Source organism: Dendrobates tinctorius, unplaced genomic scaffold (genome assembly GCF_039654945.1).
Source record: "Dendrobates tinctorius isolate UK_male_01 unplaced genomic scaffold, ASM3965494v1 ptg000107l, whole genome shotgun sequence".
Lineage (NCBI taxonomy): Eukaryota > Metazoa > Chordata > Amphibia > Anura > Dendrobatidae > Dendrobates > Dendrobates tinctorius.
In genome coordinates this window covers 38,843,654-38,857,943 of record NW_027361775.1, presented here as the reverse complement: position 1 = coordinate 38,857,943, position 14,290 = coordinate 38,843,654, and the positions used below count along the sequence as shown (strand labels likewise).

The window sequence follows — 14,290 nt, the reverse complement described above, 5'->3', positions numbered from 1 at the left end:
CGTCCCTGTGTAGAGTTCTGGGAATTAAATCAAATTACCATACGAGATCCATACTCTCTTCCTCTGATTCCTGATATGTTCAGCCAGGTTGTGGGAGCTAAGGTGTTCTCCATGTTGGATTTTAGGGGAGCTTACAACCTGGTTAGAATCAGAGAAGGGGATGAATGGAAAACGACATTCAATACCCCTGAGGGTCATTTCGAGAGTCTGGTCATGCTTTTCGGTCTGACCAATGCACCTGCGGTATTCCAGCATTTTATTAATTATATTTTCCATCAATTGGTGGGTAGGTTTGTGGTGGTCTCTCTAGATTATATTTTGGTTTACCCACCTGATTTGGAGACACATCAGGGGCATGTTAGACAGGTGCTGCAAATATTAAGAGATGACAAATTGTTTGCCAAACTGGAAAAATGTGTTTTCGCCATCCAGGAGTTGCAGTTTTTAGGGTACCTGTTGTCATTTTCAGGTTTTCGGATGGATCCAGAGAAGATCCATGCTGTTCTTTACTGGGACCGTCCCGAGAACCTGAAAGCCCTACAACATTTTCTGGGTTTTACTAATTTTTACCGGAAATTAGTCCGGAATTATTCAGTAATCATGAAACCCCTTACTGACATGACAAAGAAGGGATCTGACTTTTCCAAATAGTCAAATGCTGCCCTGTAGGCTTTTTTCTTCCTAAAGAGCTGTTTCACCATGGCTCCTATACTTAGTTAACCTGAGGTTTCCCAACTCTTTGTTGTAGAGGTTGATGCGTTGAAGACGGGGGTTGGGGCTGTGTTGTCTCAGAGTCTGTCCCCTGGTAAATGGCATCCATGTGCCTTCTTTTCAAAAAAATTTCTTCAACTGAAATTATGATGTGGGTAATAGGGAGCTTTTGGCAATCAAGTTGGCATTTGAAGAATGGCGACATTGATTGGAGGGGACTGTCCATCCTATTACTGTTATCACTGACCATAAGAACTTGTTATATCTTCAATCGGCTAAACGTCTCAACCCTAGGCTGGCTAAATGGTCCCTGTTTTTTACTAGGTTCAATTTTGTCGTCACTTTCCGTCCAGGGGTCAAAAATGTCAAGGCTGAGGCTTTGTCCGGAGCTTCCCTGGTGGTGTTGACCATGAGGACCCTGCCCCGATTTTGCAAAAGGGGGTAGTCATTTTGACGTTGTACCCTGAGCTGGAGGGTGAGGTGTTGGAGGCCCAGGGGGGATGTTCCTGCCTCCTGCCCTCCAGGAATGTTATTTGTACTACCAAATCTGTGCCGCAAAGTAAAAAGCAAACATCACAACTCTGTGCCTGCTGGTCATCCAGGTGATAAGGCAACTGCGGACCTCCTTTCTCAATGTTTTTTGTGGCTGGGTTGCACCGGGATGTGGTTGAACAAATATATGCTTGTAGTGTCTGCGCACGTTCCAAAGTATCGCATACCCATCCATCTGGTTCTCTTCTTCCACTACCTATTCCCAGCAGGACATGGACACACTTGTCCATGGATTTTATTACTGACCTACCGGTGTCTGCAGCCAAGAAAGTTTTGGTGGGGTTCAGTAAAATGATCCATTTTGTCGCATTACCGGCACTTCTGAATGCCAATTCTGTTGATCAGTTGTTTAGAAATCAGATTGTGAAGCTTCATGGGGTTCCCTCCGATGTGATGTCAGATCAGGGGACCCAGTTTGCTTCCAAGTTCTGGAGGGCTTTCTGTTATCGACTGGAGGTGCAGCTGTCCTTTTCCTCTGCCTTCCATCCCCAGTCGAATGGACAGACCGAGCATGTTAATCAGAATTTGGAGACCTACCTTAGGTGTTTTGCAGCTGAAAATAAAGAGGATTTGGCATCCTAAATACCACTGGCAGAATTTGCTATCAATAATCACAGTCAGGAATCTACTGTCAGGTCACCGTTCTTTGGTGCATAAGGTTACCATCCTCAGTTTGGTACTATTAGCAGGGGAGGGGCTTTGGGAGTTCCTGAAGAGGAATGTTTTGCTTTGTCGCTCTCCTCAGAGTGACAGGGGGTGCTGAGTAATTTGAAGATTATGGGAGACAGGTACAAACGTATGGCTGACAGAAAACATGTGCCAGGTCCGGACCTGAATATGAATGACTTTGTGTGGTTGTCTACAAGGAATATCAGGTAGAAGGTCCCTTCTTGGAAGTTGGGACCTAGATTCATTGGTCCCTATAAATTAACATTAATCCAGCAGAGTTTCGTCTTGAGACTCATCAGGCTATTATAATCCACAATGTCTCCTACAGGTCTTTGCGCAAGAAATATGTGGAACCTCTTGAGCCCTCACCCCTATGGCTGCCTCCAATAATGGTTGATGGAAATCTGGAGTTTCAGATTTCGAGGATTGTAGATTCTCCCCTCCAATGTCATTCCCTACAATACTTGGAAGGGTTAAGGCCCAGAAGAAAGGATGTGGGTCTCGGAATCAGAGATGAATGCCCCCAGGCTGGTTTGTTCATTTCACACCTCTTATCCTGAGAAGCCTGGTCCTGAGTGTCCAGAGGCCACTCATAGAAGGGTGGGTGCTGTCATGGCTGTATCAGAGGCTGCAGACAGTCGCACTGCATTTAGCTGCAGAAGGTCTCAGCGGCTGGCTTTGCAGACTCCTTCCTAGTCATTCTGATTTAGGATCCAGTGGCAACCTCCCTCGGCTCTAATTGACACACCTGGACTGGGGTGTTTATAGACTCCCAGCTGGCTGCTGGGAGTTTCCGATGATATTTCCATTTCCCACTGTTGAGGCTTGGAGCTACAGTAGTCGGCTATCTTCATCTTTGGTGTTTGGAGGACATCTGTGCTTCTCTCTGTGTCCACTCAAGCTAAGTGTTCCCCTTGTTTGTCTCTCCTATTTGTCCTAGTGCTCACCCTGTCCTTCCCTAAGCAGGGCTTACTGCTAGGGCCAGGCAGGGTTTAGGTATCCTGCTTGGTGATTGGTGCAGAACCTATATAGGGACACTTAGGGCTGACAGTTGATGTTAAGTCTGCCTATGGGTCTCCACTCCCCGTTTCCCTAGTGTTGGGCTCCATTCCCCGCATCCCTTTATCTTGCACTTAGTCTTTCCCACACTGAGCGTGACAGCATGTGACTGGCTTTATGCGGTCACAGAGATTACGGAGGGCGTGATGCACAGCATTTTGCTGAAGCGCCGAAGAGGAAACACTGAAGGAACCAAAGACTAGCACAAAAAACGGGGTATCGACTGAGACAACAGTGTAAAATGGGTGAGGTCCTAGAACAGGTGACCTAAAACTTTATTTTTAACCTTTTCTATCTTCTCCATTTAGAATGCTTAGGGGTCTGGAAAAACTTTAGAGTATAATACATGGTTTGGGGTTTTTTTCAGAGAAATTAAGGCTAGAGAAGATTGGACCTCTTAAAATTCAAAATTTGCCAGCTTTTCAATTTGCCGAAATTCGATTTGTGACAACTAAATTTGCCAGGAAAGAAGGAGTATTCACAGGAAGTGATGCTTTCACTTTTCAGGACCATGCACAGCAAGCGATACTACCTGTCACATTACTATTTATACAATATGTGTTATTCGTGGAAGCCTGTAGCCTGTAGTAGACGATGCAATCTTCCACAATGTATACAATGGTGACTGACATTTGCATGGATCAAATCTCTCAAATTTGCTAGAATCTACAGATATCATGAAATTCAATTTGCATTGAATCAATTTGATCATCTCTAATTGCGGCACTTTTGATACAGAATAATTTTACTCAGACCTAATCCAATTTGGACTGAAGCGACTCCGCATTTGTGTAGGAAGAATATAATTGTAAGGTAGACTATAATGTCAATAGAACAACTGGTTAAGGAGATAGCATCTGCCTGCTCTTATTGCAGGAACTCAACCACATGGATGGTGATCTTCTGCCAGAATGCTAGAGGTATCAAGCATTGGCAGCTTCAAAGAGCAGGCAGATGATTTGTAGCTATGAAAGAATATTTCCTATTGTCTGTTTAGAGAGATTGGGAGGGAGACAGGATATTTGAAACCCCACAGCTTATGTTAACACCCATCGTCCATTTACAAATAGAATCTTTTAAAGGGGCTAATCCGGGTCATCCTGGAAACATGAGCTTATGTTCAGGAGTCAGGACTATAAAAAAAGTGGGTGGCACAAAGAAAAGGTCTTCACATGTGAGGATTAGTGATGAGCGAGTATGCTCGTTACTCGAGATTTCCGAGCATGCTTAGGTGTTCTCCGAGTAGTTCGGGCGTGCTCGGAGATTTAGTTTGTGTCACCTCAGCTGCATAATTTGCGGCTGCTAGGCAGCCTGAATACATGTGGGGATTACCTAAGAAATAGGCAACCCCCACATGTATTCAGGCTGTCTAGCAGCCACAAATCATGAAGCTGCAGCAAAACAAACTAAATCTCCGAGAACGCCCGAACTACTCGGAGAACACCTGAGCATGCTCGGAAATCTCGAGTAATGAGCATACTCGCTCATCCCTACTCAGGATACATTCCCTTATGCTGTATCTCACAGTCATTCAAACTGCATGAATCAGACACCAGCTGCATTATAATGTACCAACCGTTCACTATGTATACTGTAGCATTTCAGAGAAAACATACTTTAAAACGCCAAATTGGACTATATACATCTCAGAGTACTAGTCCAAGGCCAGTCTCTGATGGCAGGACGGGAAGGTGAGCAGGGTGGTCCGGAAAGTGGGAAGGAAAAAACTCCAGGAACCGACCTGTGGGACTAGTCATCTGAGACACATACTGTAGGTGATGATCATTAAGACTAGCATTAGTATATACCCGTCTTAGTGAAGAGGTATGGTGGGGTAAGATGTGCCACTTAGTGAATTCACTGCATCTTCTCAGTCGTAAGCTCCTGTGTGCCTTGCAAAAAGTACGACGTTAATCAGGGACTGGAGTAACATTTTTAGCATAAACGCTATTAAAATGGCATAATTTGGCAGTCAAGTGCTGTTTTCATGCCCCACCCATGCTCCTCCCATTTTGGCAGAAACTGTGCGAAAGTGCCAAAAGTCGTAAAATTTTTGCACAACTGTGCACTACACCAGAAAACTGGCATAAAACACTGATGAATAGAACCCAGTTTTTCAAAGTATGCTCTCTCTGAAACACCGTATTGTTTCAGATTAAAACACTGTATTGTTTCAGATTAAAACATTCACAGATTCAATAACGTAGGCGATGGCTGGTTCATGCAGCATAAATCCCACACAGATAGATTTTTATCCCACACATTAACTTTTTTTTCAATTCCTGGGATAAAATAAACATTTTGACAGAAGTGAAACAGTGATTGCCAGGTAGTGACACTTTCTGACAGTTCAGTGTCACTTAAAACGGGTGAGAAACCCCCCAAAAAAAATACATGTTTGGTTTGACTAAACTGAATAATCCTCCTAAGTGATCATTATTTCATTAGAAGAAATGGATTTTAAGCATTTGTAAAGCAAAATTATAAAAATTTATAAATCCGCAGATGTGTTGATGCCTTAATGTTTATTCATAAAATGTGCAAATCAGTACATCATTATATATTATTATTATGCATTTATATAGCGCCATTTATTCCATGGCGCTTTACATGTGAAAAGGGGAAATATAGACAAGTATAGTAAACATGTGTAAGACAAGGGACATACAAGTACATAAGGAGAGGGGACCCTGTCCGCGAGGGCTCACAGTCTACAGGGATGAGTGAGGATACAGTAGGACACACATTTATTTTTATTTTTTAGTTCCTTCCTATTTAGAAACACCCAATTTAGGCTAGTTTCACACTAGCGCTTTTGAGCCGCCGCTAAGCCCCGCCCCCTGCCACACCTCCGCCGGTAGCTCCGCCTACCGGCGCATGACGCTGCATGCGTCCCCTATCTTTATCACTGGGGGTGCAGGCCGTGCGCAGTATGCGTTTGGCGGCGCATGCGTCCTTTTGACGGTGCGCCGACCTGCGCCAAACGCAACCTGCTGCAGTTTGGTTGTGCTCGGCGCACCGTCAAAAAGGCGCATACGCCGCCAAACGCATACTGCGCACGGCCTGCGCCCCCAGTGATAAAGATAGGGGACGCAGGACGCATGCAGCGTCATGCACCGGTAGGCGGAGCTACCGGCGGAGGCGCGGCAGGGGGCGGGGCTTAGCGGCGGCCGTGCGCAGGCCGTCGCTGCGCTCAAAAGTGCTAGTGTGAAACTAGCCTAAGAAACAAGAAACACAGGCACTGCTATACATCAAGTTAACAAGGATTTTATAAATCCAACACAACTGAAAAATTCTGCAACACTCACCACTGATGAAAACCTTCTTTTACACAACACGACCCACTGATGCAAAGTAACAGATTGGCAACAGATGTTTTGTATGTCTTCATTCTTCCTCTAGGGCTAACGCAAATGTGGAGATACGCGAAACAGTTGATGCCAATCTGTTACATCCTATGACCAGATGACGCAATAAGGAGCAGCTTTACATCAGCGGTGAATGCTGCAGTCCCTTTTTTGTCATGTGTAACTTTCTAAGTAGCATGCATTTAAAATTTTACATTTTTTCTACATCAGAGTATATGTCAGCCTTTCACCTAACTAGGCGGCAAAATTTGACACAAATCCAAAGCTCTGGCAGATCGCCCCCTTATTTTTTTTTTCAAGTAGGGAGTGAGCAGTACATAAATCAGAGTGTGGAGAGTGGGAAAGTATTTATATACTTAGTGAATGCAGACACAGCTTGTAGATGGGGAAGAAAGCATATGACGAGAAAATAAATGAAGCTGTACTGACTGATACATAAGAGCTAGTGCAGGTAGCATCCTGGGAAGGACATGCCCACGAGAGAAATTGGATACTAGGAGTAGGCTGAAAACTTAAAATTCACGAATGAAGGAATAAAGATTGCAGACAATTTTTTTCACATAAATTTAACTTCTTTTTTTACTCTAACAATAGACTCTAACATATGTAAAATTATGTATCGCATTCCAAAGACGTTATTAGCTTTAAAGGATCAATTAATTTTTAGATAGGTACATTAGTGCTAATGCACCAGCAGCACCAATACCTACAAGAGCAGAAAGCAAACCAAGTGATGTTTCTTGAGAGGTCATCATCTGCCTATCGCACAAATTCAACTGGCAAGCCTCACAATGCTCTTCATCATGTGGGCCATCCAAAGGACCATAAATGTTGGGTGGACGGTCATCATTCACATTTTGTTTCCCATAAAATGCCTTCTGAATATGACAAACTACATTGCTGATGACTCTTTCTATATTTTCAGAGTTTATCACAGGCTCTTGCATTTTTGTGCATTTTTGACATCCCTGTTTGAAAATCCTCATTGCCACGTTGCCACGTCGCTGATAATTGTTTAGCTTCATACAGAACAATATGAAGACTTTTGATGAGCTCCAGTTGCGTTTACAGTTTAAGCAGCGAAAGCTAGAGAAAGTTAGAAAAAAGCATACGTATTAGAAACACTTTTAACCATGAACATTAAAATGTAGAAAACTATAGAACTGCCAACTCTGTCAACATCCTTCATGGAAATGCAGATTTAGCCCAAACATTATTTTTTGCATAGTCAAAGGCATGTGTCAGCTGCTATAGGGCCCCGAGAGAGCGAGAGCGATGAGTCCAGGGTGGCTGCATCCCTTATGACAATAGGTTGGGGAATTGCAAGTAGTTCACTTCCCTCATTGCCCTCTTACAAAAATGTAACTGGTATGTTTTGAACTGTATTTTATTTCCATTACCCATACAGTCTGGACACCCCTGGCACATACAGAAGGAGTTGGTAAGCCAGTATCTCAGGAGCTGTCACATCTGCTGTTGATAAATAACAGCAAGAACAGTGATGCAGGAGATCATCCTTCAGGTGAATGTGTCAGACAGAAGAGACCATAACTGTGGTACCCAACATATTACTTGACTGGACAGCCTGAGCATAGTGCCACAACATCTGTAGATGGGACTTAAAGGGACTGTGTTAGCACAGAATGACCACTGAAAGGTTTGGGGGCCAAACATCTGAGTGGGCACCTAACCAGGTAACCCTAATTACAACTGGGTGACGCACCCTAATAGTGGAGGAGAACCTCAGCAGATGACCGCGCTGTTGCTGAAAATAATCTCTATATAAAGATCAATATTGATATTACCGCCATATGGTCAGTGGTAATTACCAGTCCTACGGAACATATAATAGATTACAGCAGAGCTACAGATAGTAACTTACCGCTGATGTTCTTTCTGATGGAATCATTTACTTTTGATATCTTTTCCATCTGGTCCCGACCGACATGACAACTTCTTCCAGCCAGGACTCTGCTGCAGAGATTACGACAAGGACATGGAGTGCCCCCAGGGCTGGGGGTTACTCGGTACTAGGCCGGTGTCTTAAAGGGATGTGTCACGGCAGCAGTGACCCGGTCCATGGATATGAGCGTCCATGAAAAGTGAGGAATAAAGTTTATGTGTAGATAAATTCATGACGCCACCTGTGGTATCTGATCAACTAGGGACCAGCGCTGCAGTGGAGATCCTGTAGGATGGATGGTAGGATGCAGCAAAGTTGGAATAGCTCTCCACAGGCAGAGCTGTCATCCCAGGGCAGTTGCAGTAGATGTTAAGGGAGATGATGATGTAGTGTGAGGTAAAGGTTGTAGCAGTGCTGAGTTGGTGAAGCAAGAAGGAGGCAGAAGACACAATTGCATGTAGTTCCAAAAGCTTTACTTACAGTTCTGGCACACACAGCTGCCTGCTTAGTGTTATGTCCTCCAGGTGAGGGGTCCAGCAAACTTCAAGGTAGATGGAGAACACCTTTCTAGAACTCCCTTCAGTGTGTTCCTTTCCTGGCCGTCTCCCTGTGCTGATTTCCTCCCTCCTTCCAGCACCTTCACAAACAGTGTCCTAAGCCAGCAGACTCATATCTTGTCAGGCATAACCTCTAGGTCCCTGGATCCTATGTGTCTGCCTTTTCAGCGATGTATTTGTAGATTTGGCTGCAGTACCTGCAATGCTCACAGCCTCTGGTTTATCTAGCTGAGTCTGTTGTTCACTCCACTAGTTATAGGGCCAGTCCCTATAGTGCGACCTGATCCCTCCACCTGATGGCTATCAGCATGGAACGAGCCCCACGGACAGTATGGTCGCTGTACCGTGCCTCTGGGATCCCTTCCCTCTTCCAGGGAGCTTTCCTCAGTCTCTGTCCTTCCCAGCAGCTCCTCCAGCACAGGAGCTGCTGGACACACGTCCTCTCACTTCTCTCCCTGAGGGGAACCGAATCTAATAGTGATGTGTCGTTCGTGAACGAACCGAGACAAAGAGCCAGCTCTTTCATGTGACCGATGGGAGTCGGCTCACCACTGGGAGCGGAGCCAATTTTTTTTTTCCCCTGCTGTTTGTGTAGCTTCTTCCTGCCTGGTTGGGGGCTGGGAGGAGCTGAGGAGGAGACTTAGAGCAGTGAGTACAAGTGGGGAGTGACTGGCAAGGCTTTGACTTGCGACTGGGCTCCTCCCACATGAACACATAGCTGTACTGTGATTGGCTGCTCAGTGTAGTGAGTGCACACACATGATCTGTGATCGATCACAATGTGCAGTCACACAGACTGTCAGTGTCACTGACATAACAGTGGATGTCCGGCAGCTGCAGGATGAGCAGAGGCGCTGAGGTCAGGCATTGACAGCCATCTTACACCTCTCATTATTTTCTGTAGTTCCTGCTGCTCTACAGTGGGAAAGTAATAATATAAATCTAAGGCAGCGAAACTCTGTGGACAGATCCGGGGTATATGTATAATATAACGCTCTAAGCATCACTCAGTCCGAAGCCTTTATAGACTGCACAAGTGCGACGCACCTGCGCAGTCTGGCTCCAGACAGAGTGACGCACCCCCCACAAGATCACGGTAGACGCACTCCCCCTGGCGATCGCGGTATGCGTAAGCACTGAACACCTTAGGCCTGTTTCACACATCCGTTTTTTCCCTTCAGTCAAAATCCACCAAAAAAGGGGCGGATTCGTTTTTTTCCCTCATAGACTTACATTATTGGCGGATCTTGACTGACGGTCGTCCGTCCCACCCGTTTTTTTACGGATCCGCCAAGATTTTAGCGGCTCCCGGGTGGATGAAACAGACCCTGCAATGTTTTCTTGCTTTGACGGTCCGCTAATTTCAGCATTAACCCGATAAAATCTCTCTCATCGCGCTCCAACTCACCCGTCCCTCCCACGATATCCCTCTCCCGATCCCGCTCCACCTCCCGCGATAACCCTCTCCCGATCGAGCTCCACCTCCCGCAATATCCCAATCCCGATCGCGCTCCACCTCCCGCGATATCCCTCTCCCGATCGCGCTACTCCAGCTCCCACGATATCCCGATCCCGATCGCGCTCCACTTCCCGCAATATCCCTCTCCCGATCGCGCTTCTCCAGCTCCTGCGATGTCCCTCTCCCTGTCGCGCTCCACCTCACGCGATCTACATGCAATTCTCGACCGCCGCAGTCACTTTAAATTTGGCAGCATTGCTTCTCCCAAGGATCCTTCATCCTACGTGCTCTGCTGACATCCGTCCGTCACGAATCAGCTGGTTTCAACCTTTGGCGGATTTCAACTGACCATCGGTGACGGAGGTATGAAACAGGCCTTACCAATTCGGTGTTGCCGCGGGGTCTTGCGCCTGGCGGTGATGACAGGAGAGGACGGGTTGTTGGGCCGGAATCGGCGCATGTGCAGTCTGCGCTTTCCGGCGCCATTTTGTGGAAGGCTTGGGGGTGAGGTGACCACGCATACCAGGATTGGGCGATGAGGGGTACCATGCATACCAGGATTGGGGATGAGGGGGCCATGCATATCAGAATTGGTAGGTAAGGGGTGCCATGTATGGTGCAGATATCATAGTTACTCTGTAAGAACCTGGAACATGTCTCCAAGGATTTACTTACTGTATAAGGGTATGTGCACATGTTGCGGATTGCTGTGTGGAATTTTCTGTGCGGAATCTGCATCTCTTGGCAGAATCTGCAGGTCTAAATCCGTGAGGTTTTTATGTAGATTTATTGTGGATTTTGTGCGGATATCGCCTGCGTTTTTACACCTGCGGATTCCTATAATGGAATGGGTGTAAAACGCCACGGAATCCGCACAAAGTATTGACATGCTGCGGAAAATAAACTGCTGCGTTTCCGCTTGGATTTTTCTGCAGCATGTGCACAGCGTTTTTTTCCCCCATAGAATAGCATTGTACTGTAAATCACTTGTGGATCTGCAGCAAATCCGCAACGTGTGCACATACCCTTAGAATAATCAGTGCCGGCAGATGTCACAGCACTGACTAATGTAGAACACATGGACAAATATCAGATATTAGAGGATAACACAAAACAGCAATACGGACAGGAGTGAGGGCCTGATCCCAGGAGCTTCCACTCTGAGGAAATGGCAAAAAAAGCCTTCACTAGACCCCTGTACAGCTGTATAATGAGGCCCAGGCTTTATAGTTAAGAGACTGGAGTGATAAAAGTGGGGAAAGTAGAACTTTTTGCAAGAAGAGCCTCTTTTTGAGCCAAAAAGAGCCAACTCTTTTTGGTGAGCGAAGCCGAGTGAGCCAGATCACCAAAAAGAGACGGACTGCCCATCACTAGAATCTAATTTCCTACAGTTCTCCCGCTCTTAACCTAAGCTCCACCCAACTCTTAACACCCTTTCACCACCCAGGCAGAGTTGAGATCCTCCTCCCGTGGGGTCCATCCAGATGCCCTGCTGCTATAGGGTGGGTGTTGGATGCAGGAGTAGAGTACTGTCAGGTGTTTTCACCTTACCTGGGAAGTCGGATACTACACCTCTGGATGAGGTGCAGTACCTCTGTGGCGACCGAACCCCCTGGGGCGCCACAGACACATTTCACTTCTCATATTTTCAACCCTGTCCACATCTATTCCCAACCTGCACAAACTCCTTATCCTGCTGATACCCCAATACTGAGCGGCTGCTGCCATATGTGTCCTTTTTACTGCACATACTGAGTGGTTCTCTGTGCCTTCTAAATTCTAAAGCAACCCTAGAACATAGTAATGCTTGGTGCAAGTGCCCTAGAAAAGTACCCACATGTTGTCCCCTAAAAAGTAATATTGCCCTGTGTGTGCCCCTTTACCAGTCACAGTTACCAAAGTTCCCCTATAATAATAAGTGCAGACTTTACATTTAATAATGTCCCGAGTCCCCCTCTGTACAGCTTCCCTATACACAGTATGATGCTCTCTTATACACAGTATAATGCCCCCTTACTGTATACATACTAACCCCTTAATATCCCCCCAAACTATTTAATGGCTCCAACACTCTGATGGCCCCATTACTGTAATCTCCACACTTGGTGTCGTAACAACAAAGTTATGGGCCCCGGTGCGAACTTTCAAATGGGGCCCCCCATGCCATAATACACGCACATCTCCGCTCCGTCCACCTCGTACACACGCGGCTCCGCTCCGCACACCTCGTACACACGCGGCTCTGCTCCGTCCACCTCGTACACACACGGCTCAGCTCCGTGTGTATATAGAGGTGTGTATAGCCTCTATATTATAATGCACACGCATAGGCAGCCTCTATATTATAATGCACTCCCCATAGGCAGCCTCTATATTGTAATGCACTCCCCATAGGCAGCCTCTATATTGTAATGCACCCGCATAGGCAGCCTCGTTATTATAATGCACCCCCATAAGCAGCCTCTATATTATAATGCACTCCCCATAAGCAGCCTCTATATTATAGTGCATCCCCATAGGCAGCCTTTGTATTATAATGCAGCACAATAAACAGTCTCTGTATTATAATGCACCCCCATAGGAGAAAGTTAATGGATTAAACATGCGCTGCTTGACAGATCATTCCTTCCAGATATTGTTAAATGTATTTTTATTTTCCAACGCGTTTCGAAGTTTATACTTCTTCCTCAGGGGATGACATCCCCTTTGGATGTGCAGCAGGCTGACTACTTACTTCTATATGTCTGAATCTCCCCTATATAAGGTGAGTATAATGATTTGATTTTATATCAATCTCTACTCGGGTAAGACCCTATTGCGCTCTTTCTTTTTCAGTTGTTTGACTAATGCACCCCCATAGGCAGACTCTATATTATAAAGCAGCACCATAGACAGCCTCTGTATTATAATGCACCACCATAGGCAACCTCTATATCATAATGCACTCCCCATACGCAGCCTCTATATTATAATGCACCCCCATAGGCAGCCTCTGTATTATAATGCAGCCCCATTAAAAAAATAATAAATATTCACCTCTTTTCCTCCTGATTCCTGCTCTGCTCCGAGCTCTCGCTCATCTCCTGACAGCGGGCGCCAGGTAGTGAAGTCATCGCGCCCTCTGTCAGTGTCTGCGTCAGATGCTGAGAGAGGGATGATGGGAGAGGGAGCGTAATGCTCCTTCTATCATCAATGCGGTCAGCTGCATTGGCTAGATGCCGATACAGTTGACCCTACAATGATGGGCGGGGGGCCACTGCTGGCACCGTGACCCCACCGCCTGCTCAGGGGCCCCATAGCAGCTGGGTGGAAAGTAGGGAGATTGATTCTCCTTGCTCTGCTGCAGAATATAACTGAAACAGTGAGATGTGCTCGCCGATACAGTTACATAGTGTAGTGCCGGGTGGGCCCCCTCAGAGAGTGGGGCCCTGTGCCACTGCCCCCTCGGTATCTACGCTACTGCATTGAAACCAAGTACAGGCGCTCGATGCTTCACAGCGGGGCCAATCATTTAAATACACCTTCTCACCTGTTTGTTTTCCCTCCATCAACAACATTTCTCTGATCCTATGTAGCCAGAGCTCTCAAAGATGGAAATTGAGGGAAAACAAGCAGGTGTGAAGGTGTATTTAAATGATTGACTCCACCGTGAACAACTGAGCGGCGGTATTTAGTTTGAACAGTCATCCTGTCCTGACAGTCTCTTTAACAGCCATCCGTACAAGTGTTTGACATGTGTCAACACACTACCTTTTAATAAAGAGAACATCAGGAGAGTCCTGGATCTGCAAGTCTGAACACTTTTATCCCCTTCACTACCTTGCGTTTTTACGTATTTTTGCTCCCCTTCCAGTTAAACTTTTGAATTACACGATTGGTTTTGCCATAGAATGTACTGGAAAACAGGAGAAAAAAAATTCAAAGTGTGCTAAAATTACAAAAAATGTGCAATTCTACAATTGTTTTTTAATTTTTTTTTCTATGCTCACTAAATGCTAAAACTGACCTGCCA

General features: G+C 45.9%; 1 protein-coding gene across 3 annotated transcripts in view; it reads right to left on the bottom strand.

Moving 5' to 3' along the window:
- Nucleotides 1-6,623: 6,623 nt before the first annotated feature.
- Nucleotides 6,624-14,290, bottom strand: part of LOC141100722 (receptor-transporting protein 3-like) — a 37,618-nt gene continuing 29,951 nt past the window's right edge. For all 3 annotated transcript variants that reach the window (XM_073589381.1, XM_073589380.1, XM_073589383.1), the window contains exon 3: nt 6,624-7,445. In XM_073589381.1, coding sequence (XP_073445482.1) covers nt 7,016-7,445 — 430 coding nt within the window. In that variant the 3' untranslated portion in view covers nt 6,624-7,015. The remainder of the gene's footprint in view (nt 7,446-14,290) is intronic.